Source organism: Schistocerca nitens, chromosome 5, assembly GCF_023898315.1.
Source record: "Schistocerca nitens isolate TAMUIC-IGC-003100 chromosome 5, iqSchNite1.1, whole genome shotgun sequence".
NCBI classification, from domain to species: Eukaryota; Metazoa; Arthropoda; class Insecta; order Orthoptera; family Acrididae; genus Schistocerca; species Schistocerca nitens.
The window spans coordinates 208,864,672-208,891,450 of record NC_064618.1 but is presented as its reverse complement, the minus strand read 5'-3'; the positions used below and the strand labels follow the sequence as shown (position 1 = coordinate 208,891,450).

Genomic DNA, 26,779 nt, shown 5'->3' with positions numbered 1-26,779 from the left:
GAGGCATCCCAACAACGTTTCTCTAGGCAACGCCGGTCAACTGCTGTTTGTGTATGAGAAATCGGTTGGAAACTTTCCTCATGTCAGCACATTGTAGGTGTCGCCACCGGCGCTAACCTTGTGTGAATGCTCTGAAAAGCTAATCATTTGCATATCTCAGCACCTTCTTCCGGTCGGTTAAATTTCACGTCCGTAGCACGTCATCTTCGTGGTGTAGCAATTTCAATGGCCAGTAGTGTACATATAGTCTGTCGTAGCAAGAAGCATGACTTTCGGTTTTCCTGTGCTATAGGCAGTTATTGGATATTACCTTGACTGTAATAGTCACTGGGTGCTCTGACTTTAGGATCGGGCCACTTTATTTACTCCACATTTGTAGAGGATAACGTGTGTTCGTAAAATGGAACTGGTCCTTGCAGATGTTCTAATGATGCATTCCCGGAAGGAGGTTTGTCGTATGTACTTACGTAGTCACGAAAGTAAAAATTTGATTTGCAGTGCGAAAGAACATTTTCTAGATGTGTATTAGTGCATGGTGTTGGCCTTATGCTCTGATAAATTTCAACAAAATCGATCTTCTCAGTGGTAGGGAATTAGAGTTTACCATGGACAGCGTGCTCTCTAGTTCGGCCGGAAAGACACAGATGTAGAAAGTCTAATTTTGCCCAAAAAGGAACTTACGGAGTATACTCAGTTAATGGCGACTGTCTTCAAAGCAGCGCCGACTCGAGTCCACCTTCAACTACATTAGTGCCTACCACTGATCAAAACATTTCTGCATGTCGTTCATCGTGGGACTGCGCAGGGCCCTAACTGATTTGTCCTCCTGGTGGAACGAAAGGACAAGTATTTGGCAAGCTGATAGCACACTGCCTCATGTAGTTGATTTTGCTGAAAATCATCACAGTTAAGGGAATAGTACGCAGTGGAAGATCGTTTTCATACTTAATACATTGGAACAAATAGTTCCTTAGTAATGCGAACAATTTCATTTATTCTTTATTAATTTAATTCATTTTTTCCTCTTCTATCGGCCTTTATTTAACACAAACACTACGTGATCAAAATATACAGTGTGGCGGCACTTACATCCGCTCTTTAGTCAGTAAGATTTAAAATACATTTAGTTTAAAAGTCAAAACATTTATGAAATACTTTTAGATATTCTGAAAATACTTGATGACAGCTGTTGGTCTATGAGTAATACTCATATTTTCCATTGCTGACGGTGATAAAGGTGGCTCATGACATGAGACTAATTGGGAATAGGGATGGATGAATTATATATTACTTTGATTGGGGAAAGAAGAGGGCTGTAGGTGAGGGCGGCTGTTATGGGAGACTGTTTTGGAAAAGATGTGGGATGGAAATGATAGAGATGATGTAAATAATGGAAAAGATGATTCAAGAATAAATTGTTTTGCAGGGGGAATAGAGGGGAAGATTTGTGTTACGGATAGGAAGACTGTTATTCAGTTAAAGCAGGAAGGATTCTGAGGACCGCTGGGTAAGGTGGCGAAATCTTCTTTACGATAGGAGTGGGTAATGTGCAGGTGTAAGGCTTGCCGAGTGAGTTGCTACATGTTGGGCAGAGTACAAGTTTTTCATTTTAATTAAAAATAAGGTAGTTTTCAGTTTTATAATCTGTTTTACAAGTCTTCACATTACAGTACAATGTTTGGCTGAGTTTTAGGTTATAAGGGCTTTTTTTTCATTTATCAGACAAGTGTATTTATAACAATGAGTAATAATTTTATAATACAATATTATGTACACGAACTGTATATAATACTATAGTTAATATGGCTGTTGCTTGGGTACTATTGTGCAGTATATTCAACAAGTACTCGTCAAAACTACGTGAAATCCACATAAACTAATTGCCGTCATCTGTAACCGATAATTTTATAAGTAGGCAACTATACTTATTTAAATCATGTTTTACAGTTTAAATGTTGGTAATTGAAAGAGTGTCTGCCTTTTTATGAATATAAACGGTGAAAAATAAATAATATTAATAAAATTTGAAGATAAACCTCCTCCGCACTGGCGTCACCTGTCCGCCAGAACTTAAATCTTTCTATAATTTTTTGAGCCAGGTAGTAATTTCACACCGCGGTTAGGCGTAGCTTCATAATAATGACAGTGAAATTTATTTTGCAAGTGGTAAGTTTTTTGTAAGTTAACGATTCTTAATATTCCTTAACTTTTAGTTTTTCGTCTTTTTGAAATAAGAAACGCCTGTCCCTCGTTACGTTACTTTAATTTTAATTGCTGATTTCTGATGAAGGAAGTAGCCAGAAGGGTGTAATAAATAAAATTTATCAAGCGATCTAGACAATTTTATTCACTACATATTTAGAATGATCCCGGACACATACAGCCAATTTACTTCCTTTATCAATAAGACTTCGAAGGGTGGCTGTCAGGGATAATACGGTCTCGCAGTTCACATCAGTTTTGTGTGAAGTATAGCAAACCCGGAACTGATCAGTATACGAGAGGCTAGGGGAAAAACCATAAATGGGTACCTCATTTCAGTTTGGGTATTTATTGAATTTCAATGACGAAACGTATGTATAGAGTCCGCCACGTCAAAGTACGGTATTATAAACTCTATGTAGTTGAGTAATTTTGTCTTATTTAAACTAAATGAGTCAGTTTTGACTTGCTGTCGATGTTAGTGATGTTCACACAGGTTCTTCACTCTCTAAGAGAATTTTCGAGGGGGTGCAGATTGTGTGCAAACTAGGAGGACAGGAATACGTAGGGAGTGCCAGTCACGCGTTGTTGAAAATAAAGACATTCTAGTTATATTGGCACTAAAGCCTGTAGCAGTGCCAAATGTTAATCTGATTTACTACAAACAGTATAAGCGAAAGATAGAGTTCTACTTATCGTAAAGATGCCTACAGTTCAACATCTGTTACTCTGCGTATCATCTTTTCGGTAAGTAGCAATCTATCATTTCCTTACACTTCTAATATTCCAACCTGGAGTTTGCATTGTGTGATTCTATATTAGATAAGATGTGGCAATAGTCCACTGGTGTGTCGGTTACCACCGCCGACTCTGAGCAGTGTTCCGTGTTGACAGGAGGAGCCGTACATCATGATGCGGAAGGCGATGCCGGGCGAGACGCTCAGGGGCAACGAGCGCTTCGAGGGCTACTGCAAGGACCTGGCCGACCTCATCGCGCGCAGGATCGGCATCAACTGTGAGTGCTCGCCCTCCGCTCTGCGGCAACAACTGTCTCCCAAGCATGTCTCATTCAAAGAGACTCCATCTGCAGTGTGCATCTACTCTATACATTGTGTCTCTTTTCAGCCTCTAAAGAAAAGTAGGAGCAATAGCAAATGGCATACTCACTGGAGCCGAGGGACCGCTACGGTCGCAGGTTCGAATCCTGCCTCGGGCATGGATGTGTGTGATGTCCTTAGGTTAGTTAGGTTTAATTAGTTCTAAGCGACTGATGACTTCAGAAGTTCAGTCACATAGTGCTCGGAGCCATTTGAACCATTTTGAAATGGCATATTCAGACAAAATTAAGGGGAGCCGGAGGTGGTCAAATCCAAAAAATTACGATTTTTTTTTGCTACCGAAAATTAATTGGAACATTCCTCTTTAATGTAAACTTTGAATTGTTGTTCTACTCGCCCTAGAAGTGGAGTTATTACCATTTTCCCCCACGCATGCAGAGGAAATGGGAGGCCGCTGAATGCATCTATCACCCTCTCTTGACTTCCTGGCGAACTGCTTGGGATTTTCTCGGCCTGTTACGCATACAGCGCCTTATGTTACGCATACAGCGAGTCTGCAAGGGTTGGCTACATTGTTTTCTGTGACAAATGAAGCGCTAAGAGGGATTTGGTAGTAGCATTAGATGGTTCCTAGCAAAAGAGGGGTCTTAAATCCCTGAATGGGGTTGTAACTGCTACTTGTGGTGATAGTGCAAAAGTTATAGATGTTGCAATATTATCAAAACATTGTAGGTGCAAAAATAAAATCAAAGGAGAGCACAGTGGAACCTGTGAGGCAAATTTTAGTGGATCAAGTGGAGCAATGGAAGTAGATGGAGTGAAACAAATTTTTGAACGTTCAGTTCCCAGATACAACGTTAGATACAAATACTACCTTGGGGATGGTGACTCCAAAGGTTTCAAGACTATAGAGGAACTGAAACCATATGGAAATGAATTTGTAGTTGAAAAGTTGGAATGCATTGGGCATGTGCAAAAGCGTATGGGTGCACAGCTTCGAAGGCTCAAACAAACTTTGGGTTCAAGTAAGCTCAGTGATGGAAAGACAAAAAGAGGGAGAGGCAGGCTTACTGATGAGGTGATTGAACGTCTACAGAGATACTAGGGTATGCTATAAGGCAAAATACTGGTAATGTTAGTGACATGCGAAAAGCAGTGTGGGCATTGTTACTTCATACTGCCTCTACTAATGAATACCCTCAACACAGGCTGTGCCCAAAAGATTCCTGGCGCAAATATAATGCAACAAAGGACTATGATCACAAACATGGTTTGCCAACAGCTGTCATAAATGCAATAAAACCAATTTCTCATGACTTAGCATAGCCAGAATTGTTACACAAATGTCTACACGGAAAGACGCAGAATCCTAATGAGAGCGTAAACAATTTGATTTGGAAAGTGATTCCTAAAAGCGTGTTTGTAAGCATAAAAACGCTGCACTTTGGCATTTATGATGCAATAGCAATCTACTACCAAGGGAACAGTGTGAAGTGTGAAGCTCTGAAGGCATTAGGATTTACAGCTGGGGTGAACACTGTACGAGCACTAAGTAATATTGACAGAGAAAGGATAAGAGGAGCAGAAATTAGAGAAAGGCATATAAAGTATGATGGAAGAACAGGCCAGAAAAGAAGACAGAAGAGGAAGCTTTTGGAGGATGAAGAAGAAGACCCTGATAATCCATCCTATAGTGCAGGTATGTATTGAGAAACTTTGATAGCCATTTCCCGTAAATTATAATTTTTCGAATATAAGGAACATTTTCTCAAAATCCACTCAAGCTAGAGAGATGAAATTTTTATACAGCACTCCTAGTTGTCAAAATTACATTGTAACACAGCCATTTGGCAATATGTTTAGTAGTTTCATTTCAGTTTAAATATAAAGCAATTATTTGTAAAAAAAATTGGGTCATTAATAAAAAAAATAATTGGAAGGAAACTAGAAAAGATACTACAAAATCCCTGTGTCACAACTGCAATACTAAACCACTCTATATGTAATAAAAAAATTTCAAATTTTTCTATTTGGTAGTTTATCCATAAATGTTCCTCAAACTTAGTAACTTTAACATGGGCAGCATAGGCACCTCTGGTTCCCCTTACAACAAAGTTGGAAATAAAACTGGAGTATTCAGTCACTCTCCATTTTAAACATATGTTGTTCTAAAATTACCTGAATTGTCTAGTGACTCTTCTTTATAGATACTGTACAATATACACTACCAGCCACTAAAATTGCTACACCACGAAGATGACGTGCTACAGACGCGACATTTAACCGACAGGAAGAAGATGCTGTGATATGCAAATGATTAGCTTTTCAGAGCATTCACACAAGGATGGTGATATCTACAACGTGCTGACATGAGAAAAGTTTCCAACCGATTGCTCATACAGAAACAGCAGCTGACCGGCGTTGCCCGATGAAACGTTGTTGTGATGCCCCGTGTAAGGAGGAGAAATGCGTAGCATCACGTTTCCGACTTTGATAAAGGTCGGATTGCAGCCTATCGCGATTGCGGATTATCGTATCGCGACATTGCTGCTCGCGTTGGTCGAGATCCAATGACTGTTAGCAGAATATGGAATCGGTGGGTTCAGGAGGATAATACGGAACGCCGTGCTGGATCCCAACGGCCTCGTATCACTAGCACTCGAGATGACAGGCATCTTATCCGCATGGATGTAACGGATCGTGCAGCCACGTCTAGATCCCTGAGTCAACAGATGGGGACGTTTGCAAGACAACAACTATCTGCACGAACAGCTCGATGACGTTTGCAGAAGCATGGACTATCAGCTCGGAGACCATGGCTGCGGTTACCCGTCCGCAGCTCGTGGTCGTGCGGTAGCGTTCTCGCTTTCCGCGCCCGGGTTCCCGGGTTCGATTCCCGGCGGGGTCAGGGATTTTCTCTACCTCGTGATGACTGGGTGTTGTGTGATGTCCTTAGGTTAGTTAGGTTTAAGTAGTTCTAAGTTCTAGGGGACTGATGACCATAGATGTTAAGTCCCATAGTGCTCAGAGCCATTTGAACCATTTTGCGGTTACCCTTCACGCTGCATCACAGTCAGGAACGCCTGCGATGGTGTACTCAACGACGAACCTGGTTGCACGAATGGCAAAACGTCATTTTTTTGGATGAATCCAGGTTCTGTTTACAGCATCATGATGGTCGCATCCGTGTTTGGCGACATCGCGGTGAACGCACATTGAAAGCGTGTATTCGTCATCGCCATACTGGCGTATCACCCGGCGTGATGGTGAACAGTGGACGTTTCATTTCAGATGTGTTACGACCCGTGGCTCTACCCTTCATTCGATCCGTGCGAAACCATACATTTCAGCAGGATAATGCTGTGACGACTGCTAGAGTGTTTACTGTCATCACCAACTGAAAGTAACGGTGCATCCAGAGCAGAAATAGTAGTAAAACGTACGGCCATAATAAACTTGTACGCCAGACCAGGTCTAGAAAGTGAAACCCTTCACTTTCATGAGGCATTCTTTCACCCACTGAGATACCCAGGCACATCTCACGACCCGCCCTCACAGCATCATTGGTAACGGGAACAACCGAATGGAAACAATGGATTCTTTCGGTTGTTAGATTACAATCGACTTATTCAGTTGTAGTTTTCCGTATCGGTTGAACTATTCATTCATTCTTCCGAGTGAAACTACTTTGTGGGAGTTACCCAATGAAAACAATCGAGTCTGCTGGTTGTTGTTTTACATGTCGGTCGGAAAGTTATTCATTTATTTTTTCGAGTGAAATCAGTCTGTTGGAGCAACCGAGTGAAACATTCTGCACTGTTGTAGCATCGTATATTGACAGCATTATTCATTGCACAGCATTATTCGTTCTTTCTTTTCAAGTGTCGTTTGAACCATATATTCATTCTTTCAACCGAAGCCAGTTTTAAGCTTTTCAAGAGACTCAGCTCTCCATTTATTCTTCTGAGTCAAATCAGCCTGCAGAAGATTTTATAAGCGGTGTACATTATACCGCCAGAGGGTAGCCCAGCCTCTTGGGTAAGTGAAGACATATCTCAGTGGGTATGCCAAACTTAAAATAAGAATTATACACGTTCATTCAATAATGTACTGAATGGAGTACTTTTTCTTTTCGTCATTTAAAACTGATTATATACTGTTGTGGAATAAATTGTTCCAGGTGCCATTAACGCGTAACTAGTTATGCTGATGTATAGCTGAATTAGGCCTCCCATCATTAACATTGCCGACTTCAAAAACCCCGGACATCAAATCAGATTATTTTCCCGGACGCATACATTCCGTTGACGATAAGTTGACCGGTGGTCACGATGTACTGCCGGGAATGTTCCATATCGTGCTGACGACGCCAGCGAATGCGCGCCTCCTACCTATCAGCAGATATAAATTACACACGAGAATAAATCGGATTTGTGAAAGCACATTACAGAGACTTTTACGCTCAAACGTTGTGCTCATCTGCAGTAAGCTATATGAACGTAAAGAAAGTCAGTTTTAACGCGCAGCTCAGTGAGTAGAAGGCAAATGACGTTTACAATATCCAGCTGTCTGGCAGACGAGGCGGCGTCGAATCAGTGGCGAATACAGAAAAACCTCAAGGAGGGAGCGCTAAAGATATCTTTCGCAACCCTCACTTTTACCGTAATAAAAAATAATCAAGTCATATTCGGCGGATAGTCCGTATTTATAACGCTTCGTATCGAAGGTTCTCTGTACAAGGAAACAGTAGAATATTCGCGCCTTTTCTGGAACAAATGCAAGACAGAATAACACATCGAGATCACTAGAATGGCCGAGACTTTCCTCGTAGGAATGTGTTAGCTAGCTATCTATGTCCCAGACAGAAACGTATAAAATACGATGACGCGGACGAGCGTGCTAAATAGGAAAGTACAACTACTGGATAACTCGATTCAGTCGAGTCGACTGACGAAAGAAACGAACGAATAGCGTGCACGATGATTGGAGGGGACGTTGTGGGTGGCAATGCGGGCGGCACCGCAAGGGGGGGAGGGGTGTTAGCGGGGCGCCCCTTGATTCCCCCCCACCCTCCCAAATGTGTATCCGCCACTGCGGCGAGGTGCATGCGATCACCGATTGTCGGTGACTTCTCATTGCCTCCACAAAGAATCATAAAAAATGCAGAGTGCTCCAATTTACAACTTTGATGACACATATTTCAGAAATGAGTTAGAAATGTGCGGTTCGCGGCATTCTTTTCATACACACCTACGGTTCTAGTAGCCGCTTAAGAGATTTGATTGTGTTCAGGTGAGCATATTTTCTTTTCCCAAATTCGGGACGCATTACAAAATTCTGATATTGCAAAAGCAAGTCTTAATTAAATGTAATAAATGTAATATATCGCTTTAATTTGTTACAAAAAGTAGATTAATTTATTTCTTATTAGTATCTCCTAAGGTGAAGGAGTGCGAGCAGACATACAGTAAGTATCAGTGCTGTAAATTTTCTTCAGCATGTCTGTATTCTCCAACAATACATGAAAACATTCAATTCAAGTTTCGTCATAACTCACTCTAGTCACCAATATTGCCTTCGTAGTTCCTACAATAAACTGTGCTTTGTCACTGCTCCACACGTTACTTGTGTGGGAAAGGAACCTTTCGGTAACAGCACACCGACACATGTGAAATAAACATTTAATGCTTGTTTCATAATTGTAAAAGCCTCGACAAATTGCTGTACCGAACTATTTTTAAAAAATTCAGGCAGAGCTAGAAAAATCCTGACTGTCACTAAAAGGAAGGGGAGGAGGACGGAAGGATGGTCACCTTAAATGTGTGCCCATTCGGGAGGACGACGGTTCAATCCCGTCTCCAGCCATCCTGATTTAGGTTTTCCGTGATTTCCCTAAATCGTTTCAGGCGAATGCCGGGATGGTTCCTTTGAAAGGGCACGGCCGATTTCCTTCCCCATCTTTCCCTAACCCGAGCTTGCGCTCCGTCTCTAATGACCTAGTTGTCGACGGCACGTTAAACAACACTAATCAATCAATCAAATGTGTGCCCCATCTTTAGCACACCGGATATATAAGCGATATTCCAGTTCCATGTCCAGTCCAGCAAGTCCTCATTAATGTGTGCTGTTGCTCCTCTGATGAGAGCTGACAGTTCCTGCGGAGCCCGCCTAAAGAAAAAAGTGTAACGGGGTTTCGCAGGAGCTGGGTTCCAGGTTTGGTCTGTACCACCCACTTCACAGAGTGCTAACTTGTGGGGGATGGCCAGTCAATAAGTAGCGTGGGAAAAATAAGGAAAAAAGGAAACAGCTTTAGGTGTGTGTGAATATTATGCCGCAAAGTAGAATACTTATTCTCATTTCTGAAATATACGTGATAAAAGTTGTAAAGATCATTTTGGACCAGTCCTGGGAAATCTGGACGTTTGCAGCCCTAGCTGAGGAGCAATGGTGAGTGTAATGGCTGCCTTAAGTGTTTATGAAGAAAAAAAGGAACCTGCCCTCGTTTTAGCTACAGTTTGGATTCCGTTTCATATAAAATATGTGATAATGTTCACAAATAAAAAATAATTTGAATCTAGCTCATAAACACTTATTCGTCAATTTATTTGTGTCAGAGATAATATTTTTTACATAAAATTACATCATCGGGTACATACGTACAAGGGGATGGAAAGAAGATTGGGTTTAACGATCCTTTGATATTGAAGTTATTAAAGACTGAGCACAAGCTCGGAATGTGTCAAAGACAGGTAAGGAAATCGCTCCGTGTCGTTTTCAAAGGAATCATCGGGGCATTTGCCTGAAGCGACTTAGGGAAATGGTAAACCTAAATCTGGATAGACCAGTTTACTAATCGCTGCACCCCGTCGCTCTGTCCCGTGCATACTATGCTGTTTACATTTCATAATCTGTGGAAAGTAGTTTGTGTCATATTGCATGGGTATGAATAAATACTACTCAGATTCGTACACTGGTACTCAACTTTGGAAGTTAAGCCTATCGCAAAGCAATATTGTAAACAATCCGTAACAGTGTAAACAAGTTCGTACACGTGTAGCACCCTCTCGTCAGTAATAGTGAACACACTATTAATAAATACGGACGAATAACTGAACTGAAAGCTACTGCAAGTATCGGAACGATAGTACATATCGTTCCGATACTTGCAGTAGCATTTAGTTCAGTCCTTCGTCCGTATTTATTAATAGTGTGTTCACGCTATAGGGAGTGAGCTTTCGGTTTCTGTATCAAAATGCCGAACGGCTCAGTTTCTTGGGAATTTTACGCAAAAACAGAAAGAGATGTTTCCGGAATGTGTTTCTAGGCTGTTTCCAGAAAGAGTCTTCCACACTCTGAAGTGGAGTAGGACCGAAGACCACTCCTAAGACGTTTACTAACACAAGCACCTCTTTTCATACCGTCCAAATTTCAAAACAGTTCCCCTGTAGGCCTTGTAGGATTAACACTGCTAGAAGGCGGACTGTAGCTAAATTATTTCTCAACAATTTTTCCTTAAATTAACACTATCCAGAAGGTCTATTCTACAGTCTCTACTGACATCGGTATTGACTGTTTCGATGAACTGTTCTACAATGGGCCGCCCATGTGAAGTAATTAGTAAGACTGGGAAAGACTGACAAGTTCGTTGGAAGAATTGTGTTAATGTCTAGTGCATCCGTAAAGGAACGCGTATACTAGATTTCTGGTACAGCTCCAGTGTTCCGACTACTTATCAAGTCTTGCTGATGGAAGAAGATGACGGACTTAAAACGTGTTAACTTCTTCTTTACTTTGACTCCGATTGCCGCTACTGTTCGGTTAAGACTGTTTTATGAAAAGTTGAAGGGATGGTCAGTCAGATACAGTACGTACCGTATAAGGATTTTCACATTGTCTTACAAGCAGGTACGCCCCTGACGCCTTTCCCCCATCTTGCAAAACACCTCGTAAACTGTTGTGATTAAAGCAACAGACCGCTGTACATTTAATCCAACCCCTAAGCAGACTGTTCCTATCCACAACGATTATGTCTCTGGCATTTTCTGTTAGGTAGAATCTATGTCTAACAAAGATTGACTGAGATCGCAGATACGGAACACAAGTACACTTCAGTCAACATACAAAATACACTCCTGGAAATTGAAATAAGAACACCGTGAATTCATTGTCCCAGGAAGGGGAAACTTTATTGACACATTCCTGGGGTCAGATACATCACATGATTACACTGACAGAACCACAGGCATATAGACACAGGCAACAGAGCATGCACAATGTCGGCACTAGTACAGTGTATATCCACCTTTCGCAGCAATGCAGGCTGCTATTCTCCCATGGAGACGATCGTAGAGATGCTGGATGTAGTCCTGTGGAACGGCTTGCCATGTCATTTCCACCTGGCGCCTCAGTTGGACCAGCGTTCGTGCTGGACGTGCAGACCGCGTGAGACGACGCTTCATCCAGTCCCAAACATGCTCAATGGGGGACAGATCCGGAGATCTTGCTGGCCAGGGTAGTTGACTTACACCTTCTAGAGCACGTTGGGTGGCACGGGATACATGCGGACGTGCATTGTCCTGTTGGAACAGCAAGTTCCCTTGCCGGTCTAGGAATGGTAGAACGATGGGTTCGATGACGGTTTGGATGTACCGTGCACTATTCAGTGTCCCCTCGACGATCACCAGTGGTGTACGGCCAGTGTAGGAGATCGCTCCCCACACCATGATGCCGGGTGTTGGCCCTGTGTGCCTCGGTCGTATGCAGTCCTGATTGTGGCGCTCACCTGCACGGCGCCAAACACGCATACGACCATCATTGGCACCAAGGCAGAAGCGACTCTCATCGCTGAAGACGACACGTCTCCATTCGTCCCTCCATTCACGCCTGTCGCGACACCACTGGAGGCGGGCTGCACGATGTTGGGGCGTGAGCGGAAGACGGCCTAACGGTGTGCGGGACCGTAGCCCAGCTTCATGGAGACGGTTGCGAATGGTCCTCGCCGATACCCCAGGAGCAACAGTGTCCCTAATTTGCTGGGAAGTGGCGGTGCGGTCCCCTACGGCACTGCGTAGGATCCTACGGTCTTGGCGTGCATCCGTGCGTCACTGCGGTCCGGTCCCAGGTCGACGGGCACGTGCACCTTCCGCCGACCACTGGTGACAACATCGATGTACTGTGGAGACCTCACGCCCCACGTGTTGAGCAATTCGGCGGTACGTCCACCCGGCCTCCCGCATGCCCACTATACGCCCTCGCTCAAAGTCCGTCAACTGCACATACGGTTCACGTCCACGCTGTCGCGGCATGATACCAGTGTTAAAGACTGCGATGGAGCTCCGTATGCCACGGCAAACTGGCTGACACTGACGGCGGCGGTGCACAAATGCTGCGCAGCTAGCGCCATTCGACGGCCAACACCGCGGTTCCTGGTGTGTCCGCTGTGCCGTGCGTGTGATCATTGCTTGTACAGCCCTCTCGCAGTGTCCGGAGCAAGTATGGTGGGTCTGACACACCGGTCTCAATGTGTTCTTTTTTCCATTTCCAGGAGTGTATATACATATATATACATACAAGTGAACACTTAAGCAGATAAAATAGGCACAAATATTATTTGTCTAACTGCTGCTGTCATAACAAATAACTTTGATTACTGTCTTCTAATGAAGGTGAATATGTGGGTAGATAGCGCAGTTTTGTTATATGGAAATGTCTTTCACAAAAGTAGTAAATACACCCCTGGAAATGAAAAAAAGAACACATTGACACCGGTGTGTCAGACCCACCATACTTGCTCCGGACACTGCGAGAGGGCTGTACAAGCAATGATCACACGCACGGCACAGCGGACACACCAGGAACCGCGGTGTTGGCCGTCGAATGGCGCTAGCTGCGCAGCATTTGTGCACCGCCGCCGTCAATGTCAGCCAGTTTGCCGTGGCATACGGAGCTCCATCGCAGTCTTTAACACTGGTAGCATGCCGCGACAGCGTGGACGTGAACCGTATGTGCAGTTGACGGACTTTGAGCGAGGGCGTATAGTGGGCATGCGGGAGGCCGGGTGGACGTACCGCCGAATTGCTCAACACGTGGGGCGTGAGGTCTCCACAGTACATCGATGTTGTCTCCAGTGGTCGGCGGAAGGTGCACGTGCCCGTCGACCTGGGACCGGACCGCAGCGACGCACGGATGCACGCCAAGACCGTAGGATCCTACGCAGTGCCGTAGGGGACCGCACCGCCACTTCCCAGCAAATTACGGACACTGTTGCTCCTGGGGTATCGGCGGGGACCATTCGCAACCGTCTCCATGAAGCTGGGCTACGGTCCCGCACACTGTTAGGCCGTCTTCCGCTCACGCCCCAACATCGTGCAGCCCGCCTCCAGTGGTGTCGCGACAGGCGTGAATGGAGGGACGAATGGAGACGTGTCGTCTTCAGCGATGAGAGTCGCTTCTGCCTTGGTGCCAATGATGGTCGTATGCGTGTTTGGCGCCGTGCAGGTGAGCGCCACAATCAGGACTGCATACGACCGAGGCACACAGGGCCAACACCCGGCATCATGGTGTGGGGAGCGATCTCCTACACTGGCCGTACACCACTGGTGATCGTCGAGGGGACACTGAATAGTGCACGGTACATCCAAACCGTCATCGAATCCATCGTTCTACCATTCCTAGACCGGCAAGGGAACTTGCTGTTCCAACAGGACAATGCACGTCCGCATGTATCCCGTGCCACCCAACGTGCTCTAGAAGGTGTAAGTCAACTACCCTGGCCAGCAAGATCTCCGGATCTGTCCCCCATTGAGCATGTTTGGGACTGGATGAAGCGTCGTCTCACGCGGTCTGCACGTCTAGCACGAACGCTGGTCTAACTGAGGCGCCAGGTGGAAATGGCATGGCAAGCCGTTCCACAGGACTACATCCAGCATCTCTACGATCGTCTCCATGGGAGAATAGCAGCCTGCATTGCTGCGAAAGGTGGATATACACTGTACTAGTGCCAACATTGTGCATGCTCTGTTGCCTGTGTCTATATGCCTGTGGTTCTGTCAGTGTGATCATGTGATGTATCTGACCCCAGGAATGTGTCAATAAAGTTTCCCCTTCCTGGGACAATGAATTCACGGTGTTCTTATTTCAATTTCCAGGAGTGTATGATGCGTGTTGGCTTATTACTGTTAGCATGTATGATCTCTTAGTATTCAAAATACCTCGTTGGGAAACATGACTTATTAAGCAGTGCGATCAACAAACAAGGACATGATACTGACCGAATAACGTTAATGTCAGCACCAAGGAATGAGTAATGGCCTAGCTTTAAATAATGTGCCTTAAACGGTTTGAAATTCAAGTCGTTGATAACGGACTATAAATGGCACTATTGGTTCAAGAGTACTATCTGCTATAACCTTTATTTACATTATTAAGAGAGCAAAATGATATAATCTATATCGCCAGTGTCTTCAAAATATTTTTAGCTAAACTATGGCTTTGAAACAACCACTAATTAACAAAATAACTATTAGGAAACTATTGTCTTTGTCATAAACCGACCTGTCAACGCGCATTGTTATGGGACAACCAAGTAAAGTGTTGGTATTTAAAATAGCATTTTACAGTACAGAATGTAATTTCAATTTGAGGTGTTATTAGAGGAGAACTGTTGAAACGTAAGTCTAAAACTGAGTGGAAACTGCGTAACGCAATTTAATAATATTTATCGAAGAGAGTTCGTACTGAGATCCCGCAGCGACGAAATGTCAATTGACAGTCGACAATGTGATTGTAGAGAAGTGTGTGCTACAGCTTCTTACCTGAGACGACTGCTGCAGTATCTCTGGTGCTAACGCTCCGTTATCTCGTTGATCGCTAGTAAATCAAATTTCATCATAATAAACGTTCCCTGTTTCTGCAGACGTAACGGAACGGAGCTAGTCGGGCTAATTTAACTTCAAGAACATTAATTTTCAGAAGCAGCAGTGTACGGCTGGTCGAATGTCGACCCTGTTGCGCAGACCGCCCATTTGTTTGCACATCAACAAAATTAATCTCTTCAGAAAGACGGCCCTCATGTAAACTGTGTTACTTCATACCCTCCCAGACAATACGCAGTTTATTTCCGCTAATGACAACCATCCATTTTGTTCGTGGTATTCAACTCCACCCACAGTTGCCGCTCCACCAAGCCGCTCCACATAAGGCACCATCGCTCCTCAACTGTCTCTTCGTAACATCTCTCACAGATGTTAACTTTCCTAACGGGCCGAAGCTCCTAAAATTACAATGAAATTACATACGTATACAGAAATAAAATTACACAATAAATAATAATATTTATTTTACATAACATATTACATTACATCTGTACACACGAAGTCATTACCTTCCAGATAAATAACGTTAACAGAGAGAAGAAGAAAAATACAGATGTAAAAAAAGAGAACATACACACTTCATTAATATTTTAAAGAACTCGAATCGATTAGTAATACAAGATGTACAATACAAACAACATATGTCAAATAAGGCCGTTACCGTCTTATGAGTCGGTTGACCATAGGTGACAGTGATTTCAAGAATTCTACGTGGGCAAATTTTGAAAAGAAGTAATAATTAGAATGAAATTCTCGCCTTGACCACAAAATAATTATTTTGTTTCTTCCTTATGGATTTTAGCATTTTGCCGTTGTCAAAGAAACAGAACACTGCTGGCACGAAATGTCGCGTACAACTTCACAACTTATTCTTCATAAGCATAAGTCAGCTTGCACTTATGCTTAGTAAGATTAAGTTGGACCCGCTACTTTGTATCAACGGTGTTCTGTTCTTCTGACAGTGGTGAAATACCACACTCGTAAAGAAGAAATAAAATAAATATTTTGTGGTCAGGGCGAGAATTTCATTATAAGTGTATAACCTAAAGCTTTCACGCATTATGTATCTGGCAGTAATTACTCTCCATGGCATTAACTGTCGCTTGTACTCTCTATATGTACTTGTAGAATAACTTCGTCCTTTCTTTTCTTCTGCCTTTGAAGTCAGTCTCTTATGTTAGACAAATACGTTAGCGTACAAGTGGGCGTTGAGTAACTTTTCCAGTAAAGGTGATACTGCCTAACGTTGTGGTGTACGGCACAAAAACTCGGATGGAAGCCGTAAACTAAAGTGTTGTATGAGTAGTTAATAAGTGTTCGCAACTGAATTAGACACTGTGTTTTTTGCGCTCGAAAGCAAATATATTAGCTACTGTGATGGAGAAAGTGGTAGAGATTAGTCTTGATACCATGGCGAAAAGAATGCTACTTGATCTCAATACTCGATCTAGGTCGTCCGTCTTTAGCTTAGACATGAACACATTACAATCAGCACCCACCGATCTAGGTGGAAGCTAAGAGGGCACCACTGAGTTTCGTTCGGAAGAGAATGTCACACAGTGTCTCCTATTCAAGAGATCATAAGAGTTGTTAACTTGTATAACAAAAGCATAATTCCCGAGACAAGTGATGAATGCAACTGTAAATTTGTCTGCCTGTGGCAGTCTATCAACTTTTCCGTGATGCCCGGAAAAACAAAAATGTAGATCATATTTTCGGGATAAAAGCTTGAGTCAAACATCTACTTACTCTTCGTCGTCTCTTACTCTTAAATGATTACATCTGTCAACACCTTAGCGCGAGCTATAATTGAAGTATTGTGTAGAAACAGCGTCAGTACAAAAGCGACAGTGAGACTTGCATTTTCGAATGAGTGGGTATCGTCACGTCAGTATTTGCTACTGTGAATAGAAAAACAGGGTTAAGGAAGCTAACTTATCTGAGAAAACTGCATTCAGTAGTGAGCGATATAGGGAAACTTAAACACGGCAGCACTCGTCTGAAGTACGAAGTTGTTTCTTACTGGATGTACTTCCATTGACGGCTAAAAGGTATCTTCGGGCGCATGATGGTACCGAACCGGCGTATGATAGGCTAGAGTTGGTTTACAGTTACGCCTCAAATAGGTATGAAACTGAACAGATAGAAGAGTGATGTCACGGCTGTAGAAAGCTATTGTAGCCACAGAAGCAGTTGTTCGTGCCATTTAGATATTGTGTAAAACATAGCGTGGAAAGAGGCAGTGTGTTTATACACCCATGTTCAGAAAAAAATAGAACTCGTTGAACGACTAGAGATAGGATGTTCATATTCGTAGGACGTTTTCATTAATATGTTCTGCAGAAATTAGCACTTGAACCGTGTCGGCCTGCGGGTTCCAGGTCAAATTGATATCGCGTCGCTACACCAACCACAGGTAAAACGTGCCTGCGGCTCTCGTTTTCGATAGAAACTGAAGGTAATGGATCAGTGTGGCCTCAGCAGACGTGCAGGATGCCTCGCTGACGTACGAGCAAACTGTACTGTCAAATCAGTGAGTTTGTAATATGATGATAATATTTGGTATGTGGGGTGCTCAACTGCGCGGTTATCAGCGCCCATACAAGTTCCCAACGATTGCTCAGCCCAATTCGCCTCTTTCGTGAATGATGATGAAATGAAATGATGAGGACAACACAAACACCCAAACATCTCGAGGCAGGGGAAAATCCCTGACCACGCCGGGAATCGAACATGGGACGAGTTTGAAAGACGGCGCATTGTTGCCTCGTGAGAAAGTGTGTTGCTTTCATCAGAAATTGTTGCTCGTGTGAGACGATGTCTTTCGACAGTGTAACGAGTGTCTGCCGAATGGTTCATGAAAGGCCTAGAACAAGACGAGATGGGTCAGGTCACACCAGCCAGCTCATCCCACGAGAAGATCCACACCTCATCCGAATGGCATTGTAGGACAGATCTGCGTCCTCCTCGGCTCTGGCATAACAATGGAATAGTGTAACATATCGTGCACTATGAGGGGTCAGAGCCCATTGCAGTTTATTGCGGCATGGGTTATATGCCTATCTATGACGAATGTGCAGAAACATGCTAGACGGCAGTGATGTACAGAACGACATCACTGGGGACAGGAATGGCATCAGGTAGTGTCTTCGGACGAATCCAGCTTCTGTAGGTTTGAAAAGGATGGCTGTATTTTGGCTCGCCGTAGACAGGGCGAGTGGCATCACAAAATGGTTCAAATGGCTCAGAGCACTATGGGACTTAACTTCTGAGGTCATCAGTCCCCTAGAACTTAGAACTACTTAAACCTAACTAACCTAAGGACATCACACACATCTATACCCGAGGCACGATTCGAACCTGCGACCGTAGCGGTCGCGCGATTGCAGACTGTAGCGCCTATAACCGCTCGGCCACCCCGGTCGGCAGTGGCAACACAGTGACTGCACTTGCACAAGACATAAAACGCCAACTCAATGCTTTATGGTGTGGCGCGGTGCTATTGGGTACAACCACAAATCACATCTGGTGCGTGGCCAGGGCACTGTGACCAGTGAATGGAATCCTGCTATCCGTAGCCTTCCCTTTTCTAAATAACGCCCCAGACGCCATTTTTCAGCTAGACAATGTACGACCACATGTTGCTGCACGAACACATACCTTCTTGGTGCCACAGGATGTCAGCCTTTTACCCTGGCCCGCCAAATCACCATACTGGTCGCCAATTGAAAATGTGTGGGACATGATGAAACGACGGGGGCGACGCTGTGACTCAGTGCCGACCACAAAAGATCAGCTTTGGAACCAGGTGAATGCTACGTTGATGGCTATACCATAGCGTGCCATTCGCGCCTTATACGCGTTGATGCCATCACGTACGGAACAAGTTATCAGGGCCCATGGCGGACCCGGTGCCTACTAGGCAGCAAGACACATGCTGAACCAAGGTGACTGAAATGCTAATCATTTCTGCTGCACATACTAACGTAAGTGTCCTGTGAATATGAAAGTTCCATCTCTAGACGTTCAAAGTGTTCTGTTTTTTCTGAACATGAGTGTAATTCTATTGGCAAAAAAGAACGAGCTCACACAAATGGCTTCAGATCATGCTAATGTTTCAGGCACCCGTTATTTCGCTAGATTCCACGACCATTGCATCCTACGTCATCTACATCTACATCTACATTTATACTCCGCAAGCCACCCAACGGTGTGTGGCGGAGGGCACTTTAAGTGCCACTGTCATTACCTCCCTTTCCTGTTCCAGTCGTGTATGGTTCGCGGGAAGAACGACTGCCGGAAAGCCTCCGTGCGCGATCGAATCTCTCTAATTTTACATTCGTGATCTCCTCGGGAGGTATAAGTAGGGGGAAGCAATATATTCGATACCTCATGCAGAAACGCAGCGTCTCGAAACCTGGACAGCAAGCTACAACGCGATGCAGAGCGCCTCTCTTGCAGAGTCTGCCACTTGAGTTTGCTATACATCTCCGTAACGCTATCACGCTTCCCAAATAACCCTGTGAAGAAAAACGCCGCTCTTCTTTGGATCTTCTCTATCTCCTCCGTCAACCCGATCTGGTACGGATCCCACACTGATGAGCAATACTCAAGTATAGGTCGAACGAGTGTTTTGTAAGCCACCTCCTTTGTTGATGGACTACATTTTCTAAGCACTCTCGCAATGAATCTCAACCTGGTACCCGCCTTACCAACAATTAATTTTATATGATCATTCCACTTCAAATCGTTCTGCACGCATATTCCCAGATATTTTACAGAACTAACTGCTACCAGTGTTTGTTCCGCTATCATGTAATCATACAATAAAGTAGCCTTCTTCCTATGTATTCGCAATACATTACATATGTCTATGTTAAGGGTCAGTTGCCACTCCCTGCACCAAGTGCCTATCCGCTGCAGATCTTCCTTCATTTCGCTACAATTTTCTAATGCTGCAACTTCTCTGTATTCTACAGCATCATCCGCGAAAAGCCGCATGGAACTTCCGACACTATCTACTAGGTCATTTATATACATTGTGAAAAGTAATGGTCCCATAACACTCCCCTGTGGCACGCCAGAGGTTACTTTAACGTCTGTAGACGTCTCTCCATTGATAACAACATGCTGTGTTCTGTTTGCTAAAAATTCTTCAATCCAGCCGCACAGCTGGTCTGATATTCCGTAGGCTCTTACTTTGTTTATCAGGCGACAGTGCGGAACTGTATCGAACGCCTTCCGGAAGTCAAGGAAAATAGCATCTACCTGGGAGCCTGTATCTAATATTTTCTGAGTCTCATAAACAAATAAAGCGAGTTGGGTCTCACACGATCGCTGTTTCCGGAATCCATGTTGATTCCTACCGAGTAGATTCTAGGTTTCCAAAAACGACATGATACTCGAGCAAAAAACATGTTCTAAAATTCTACAACAGATCGATGTCAGAGATATAGGTCTATAGTTTTGCGCATCTACTCGACGACCCTTCTTGAATACTGGGACTACGTGTGCTCTTTTCCAATCAATTGGAACCTTCCGTTCCTCTAGAGACTTGCGGTATACGGCTGTTAGAAGGGGGGAAAGTTCTTTCGCGTACTCTGTGTAGAATCGAATTGATATCCCGTCAGGTCCAGTGGACTTTCCTCTTGTAACGGAACATATTAAAGGCTTTACTTTAATGAAGTATGCGATCCCTTCCAAATTCAACCAGTTTAACGAGTATTTATGATTATAGAAAAGTTATTGTGTATGTTAACAATGATTGCATAACATGTCTACGAAAAAGGCGGACCATTTACACTCTGTTGAGTGATTTCAGTTTCTTTTCTATTCCTTGGACTCTTATTTCGATGTCAGACATTTTTCCGTTCGTGCGGGGATTTAGAAAAGGAACTGCAGTGCGGTCTTCCTCTGTGAAACAGTTTTGGAAAAACGTGTTTAGTATTTCAGCTTTACACGTGTCCTCTGTTTCAATGCCATCATCATCCCGGAGTGTCTGGATATGCTGTTTCGAACCACTTACTGATTTAACGTAAGACCAGAACAGTATTTTCGGTATATGAACCATACCTGACATTTCCCTGCAGCAGAAGATTTTAGGTATGCAGTAAATAGCATAATTGACACCAGTAGGGCTGAGTATGATTTTTTATTGGCAGACCTTACTGTAACCCATACTTACTATAACATGATAATTTCCACAAAAAAATGGATTATAATCGGGTGAGTATCATGATCAATGGATAATCGGCACAGCCTATTGTTGGAGAAGGATGAGGGAAGACGTGATGTATTTCGACTTCATCACGGTTGACTCTGACGAGAGTTTGGCCTACCCCATATAATGCCCGCATTGCTGAGTGTCTGGAATGCGAGGATATCGTAGGAATGGAGTTATTTACTTCGTTATATTACTTCTATTAGAATACATGTAGGATTTTCTTGGAGACGTCATTTTTAAAAGGTGCAACCACGCCAATCCATTGGGAAACTGCAAAGTCTGTTGATGGACGAATGACACATATTGTCTGCAAATCGTTTGGCGAATATGACGAATAGTGTCCCAGATAGATACAGATCATAAATAATTTTGCAAACGTCACAATACTTAGCAACTGGAGTTATATTCTTACTGTTCGTACCGGTACAAATATTTTCCCTTTAAATAAAAATTGTCCGACGTTTTTTTCTGCCTTAATAGCATTTAGAGGTGTTTCTCAACAAGCAAGAACAACTTTTGTTAATGTGAATATTATATTTAAATAACAAACACTGATGTCATGCCTTTTATCAATACAGTTACACTCATTTTTGATGTATTTAAATATACGGTGTATTTGTTTTCGCTTGAGACAACTAAATGTCTCGAAGACAACGCATTGTATGTAAAAAATGTTCTAGGTGAAAAGTTAATATTAGTACAGGGGAGCTGTTTGTGCTATAACTGGCCACCTCGTAAACACCCCTCCTCCGTGGGCGGAGTCAGCTTTGTATTTTCAAATGGGAACATTAAATTTCTATTGCACATTGCGATTCTACGCTAAAAAGACGTACTGTTTACTCAAATCATTGTTTCCCATTCGTGCTAGATGGCGCCGTAATCGACAAATGTCAAGTGTACCTGTTTTTGCAATTAAGACCCGACGCATTCGATTCTTCCTTTCATTTACAGTGTAAATGTGAACTTTTGCGTTCTAATGGTTAGTACTGATGTTCAGATGTTACTTAAGTGTTGCAAATGCTATTGTACAACACAAAATAATATGTCTAAAGACTGACATTTCTGCAAAATAAACTACTTGTAAACTATAAATAATAAATAACCAAATAAACTACTTTCTGTTTGCCCCAGGGTTGAGTCTGGTCGGTGTCAAAACCACTGGAATGTTTGATTTCGGTGACCGCCTTCGAACCCCACCTTGAGAGTGGCTGATTTCGTTATGTACTTCCATCCATCCGCCGTAAATCCCGCACTGGCTGCTATGTGGTTAACAGCAGAATGCAAACCACAAACATTGTAATAAGGCAGAAAATTTCGTGTGACTAGGGCCTTCCGTCAAGAAGACCGTTCACCGGGTGCAAGTCTTTCGATTTGCCGCCACTTCGGCGACTTGCGGGTCGATGGGGATGACATGATGATGATGAGGACAACACAGCACCTAGTCCTTTAGCGGAGAAAATCTCCGACCCAGCCGGGAATCGAACCGGGGCCCTGAAGATTGACATTCTATCGCGCTGACCACTCAGCTGCCGGGGACGGACATTGTATTAAGGTAAAAGTGAGATGAATCATGACTGGAAGCGAGCACCGCAATGGTAAGAAGCAAGGGACTTCCCAAGCATTCCGATGGAAACAGAGATCCATTAAATCCCCATCGTTGCTCCAGAATCACGCTAGGCGTAGTTTCAAATCGGACATTGAAACGGCTAACCGTATTGTACTGCGCAATCAAATTTGCAAGACTAAAGTAAATTTCGAACCTAGATATCAACCGTGAGAACACAGATGCTTGCATTTACAGCGTAAATGAAATGTAGAGTCAAATGGTTCGGTTATTAATTGCAAAAACAGGCACACCTGATATATGTCAGTAACAGTGCCATCTACCACGAATCGAAATCAATGGTCTGAGTAAACCGTACGTTTTTTTTGGGGTAGAATACGAGTATGCAGTAAAAATAGGGCTGCTCCCATTTGAAAATACAATGCTGACCTCTCCCACACAGGAGGGGTGTTAGATGGTGACCAAATGTAGCACAGACAGTTACCCCCGTTATTAATATTAACTTTTCACCTAAAACATTTTTACTCGCACGATGTATCATTTTCGAGATATTTAGTTGCCTGAAGTTCAGAAAAACACCCAGTATGCCTTCTGTTTTTTCATCAACCAAGAATGTGTTGTTATATTCCTCTACATCATTCTCAAATAATCGTCCCTCCCACATACCCATCTGGAATCTGAAAACATAAGCATCCGAAATGACGACATAACTCTTCTAAGGTAGATGCTCTAAATTCCACGATTTCAGTTTCTCACCTACATTTGAGGAATGGGGACGAGCGTTATCACGAACGACATGTGCACCTCTAGAGATGATTACTTTATTAAAAATCCATTCCTAGGTCCGATTCCTTCTTGAATATTGCATTTACCGGGCACATCCATTGTTTTACACAACACTTATGCTCCAAAACCTGCCTATTAATATGCTAGAAAAGAGTTAAACAGACCTTGCCTCTCATTCTTTTTGACTGAAAAGAATTGCCTCTTCCTTTCTTGCGGATAAGAATGTATCCAGACTTTGCCAACTGCGGGAATATCTGCTTGGAAGTGGCTACTTTCAGAGTTATATTACAGCAAGAACATGACAAACATTTCGTAAACATAAATTTGTTTTTATCACTTGAGAGCCTCTTTTTTTTTCCGCGTACAGCTAATAACCGTCCATTAACGTACGTCAACAGTCAACAGTTTCTCGAAACATGTAACCTTCCTTCGTGGTGGTTGGAAACGTGTCGCGTATTCACTTCGTGTATAAATCTGAATTTGTTATCACTTTCTGGGAACCTCCTCCCCTCCTCCAATATTGCCGTAGGTATCTTGTGTTCGAGGTTGATGACCTGCTCGGCCTATGTTTCAGACGAGCTGCGCATCGTCAAGGACGGGAAGTACGGCGCGGAGAACCCCGATGTGAAGGGCGGCTGGGACGGCATGGTGGGCGAGCTGGTGCGCAAGGTGAGTCCCTGCCAGTGACGTCACCCTCTGGCAAACAGTCAGGTGTCTACTCGTCGGTGTCGCTGTGGACATATGAGGGTGACATTAGCAGTCGTTAATTCTAAACAAGCGCTGGTAAGGTTTTATGATTTGATGGTTAACAACATGACTGGAAACATAAGGAGAGTTTTTTTCAAGTACGTGACTGAATCTAAGAATGGTTGGCAGGTAGCATCCAATAAACGGATATAATAACAGACCTTTCCCAAAGAAGAGTAATACCGCCTCCTAATATTCTCCATTTACAAGTTTGGGAAAATAAAACTGGCCGGGAAAGTAGACTCTAAAACAAAATAAAAAAGCACCACAAAGGAATTATCCGAATGGGACGGAAATCTGCAGTGTAACGTATATGTACATACAAAAAAATTACACTTTCAGAAAAATTAGAAGATTTTTTGAAGAGAAAAAGCTTCGCAAATTGAGCAAGCTAATAATAACATGTTGGTTCACCTTTTGCCCTTTTTTTTTGGTCATCAGTCTACTGACTGGTTTGATGCGGCCCGCCACGAATTCCTTTCCTGTGCTAACCTCTTCATCTCAGAGTAGCACTTGCAGCCTACGTCCTTAATTATTTGCTTGACGTATTCCAATCTCTGCCTTCCTCTACAGTTTTTGCCCTCTATAGCTCCCTCTAGTACCATGGAAGTCATTCCCTCATGTCTTATCAGATGTCCTATCATCCTGTCCCTTCTCCTTATCAGTGTTTTCCACATATTCCTTTCCTCTCCGATTCTGCATAGAACCTCCGCATTCCTTACCTTATCAGTCCACCTAATTTTCAACATTCGTCTATAGCACCACATCTCAAATGCTTCGATTCTCTTCTGTTCCGGTTTTCCCACAGTCCATGTTTCACTACCACACAATGCTGTACTCCAGACGTACATCCTCAGAAATTTCTTCCTCAAATTAAGGCCGGTATTTGATATTAGTAGACTTCTCTTGGCCAGAAATGCCTTTTTTGCCATAGCGAGTCTGCTTTTGATGTCCTCCTTGCTCCGTCCGTCATTGGTTATTTTACTGCCTAGGTAGCAGAATTCCTTAACTTCATTGACTTCGTGACCATCAATCCTGATGTTAAGTTTCTCGCTGTTCTCATTTCTACTACTTCTCATTACCTTCGTATTTCTCCGATTTACTCTCAAACCATACTGTGTACTCATTAGACTGTTCATTCCGTTCAGCAGATCATTTAATTCTTCTTCATTTTCACTCAGGATAGCAATGTCATCAGCGAATCGTATCATTGATATCTGGCCCTTATGTAAATAGTTACTCGGTTTGGCATTGACCGATAGAGTTGTTGGATGTGCTCCTGAAGGATATGGTGCCAAATTCTCTCCAGCTGCCGCGATAGATCATCGAACTCCTGAGCTGCTCCAAAGATTATCAAATGGGGTGAGATACGGCGACCTTCCAGGCCATGCTAGAGTTTGCCAAGCACAACGATAAGTGGAGTGCTGGCGGGCGTTTGCGGGCGAGCATTACGTTGCTAATTTAATCCCAGGATGGCTTGCCATGATGGGCAACAAAACGGGGTGTAGAATATCGTTGACGTACCGTTCTTATTTAGGGGTGCCGCGGATGACAACCAAAGGGATCGCGCTATGAAATGAAATGGAACTCCACAGCAATAGTCCTGGTTGTCGGGCTGTATGGCGCGCAACAGACACGCTGGTATCCCACTACTGTACATGGTTTCTCTAGGCATGTCTCCGACCTGTAATCTCATTCACTGTCTTGAGTGATAGCCTCACTTCGAAATGAGTCCCAATGGCCAGCGAAGACGTGTCTGGAGACTCCCTGGACAGCAGTAGGATACCAATCTGACAGTCTCCCGCCTTACTTCCCGACAAACATGAGTGATGGTCTGGAATGCTATTCCATTTCATAGCAGGACCCCTTCGGTTGTCATCCGCAGGACTCTTACATCACAGCAGTACGTTGACGATATTCTACTCCCTATTCTGTTGCCCTTTATGGCAAGCCATTCTGGGCTTACAATTCAGCAAGGTAATGCCCGCCTGCACACTGCTTATCTTGGTGCCTGCCAAACCCTACCTTGTCCATCAAGGTTACTGGCTCTCTCCCCAGCTGAGAACGCGTGGAGCAATATGGGCAGGGCACTCCAACCAGCTCTGCATTTTGACGATCTAACTCGCCAATTGGACAGAATTTGGCACCATATCCGTCTGGAGGTCATCCAGCAACTCTATCAACCAATGCCAAGCCGAATAACTGCTTGCATAAGGGCTAGGCGTGGACCAACGAGTTATAGACTTACTCAATATGTGACGCTCTTTCTCCTGAGTAAGTCACATAATTTTTCTGAAATTGTAATGATTTGTTTGTCTGTGCATGT

At 43.5% G+C, this 26,779-nt stretch overlaps 1 protein-coding gene across 1 annotated transcript in view; it reads left to right on the top strand.

Annotated features, from left to right (window-relative positions):
* The window catches only part of LOC126260225 (glutamate receptor 1-like), a 1,552,181-nt gene that overhangs the window by 1,291,256 nt on the left and 234,146 nt on the right, over positions 1–26,779 (top strand). The window contains exons 11-12 of the mRNA XM_049957528.1: positions 3,097–3,217; positions 24,281–24,375. Coding sequence (XP_049813485.1) covers positions 3,097–3,217; positions 24,281–24,375 — 216 coding nt within the window. The remainder of the gene's footprint in view (positions 1–3,096; positions 3,218–24,280; positions 24,376–26,779) is intronic.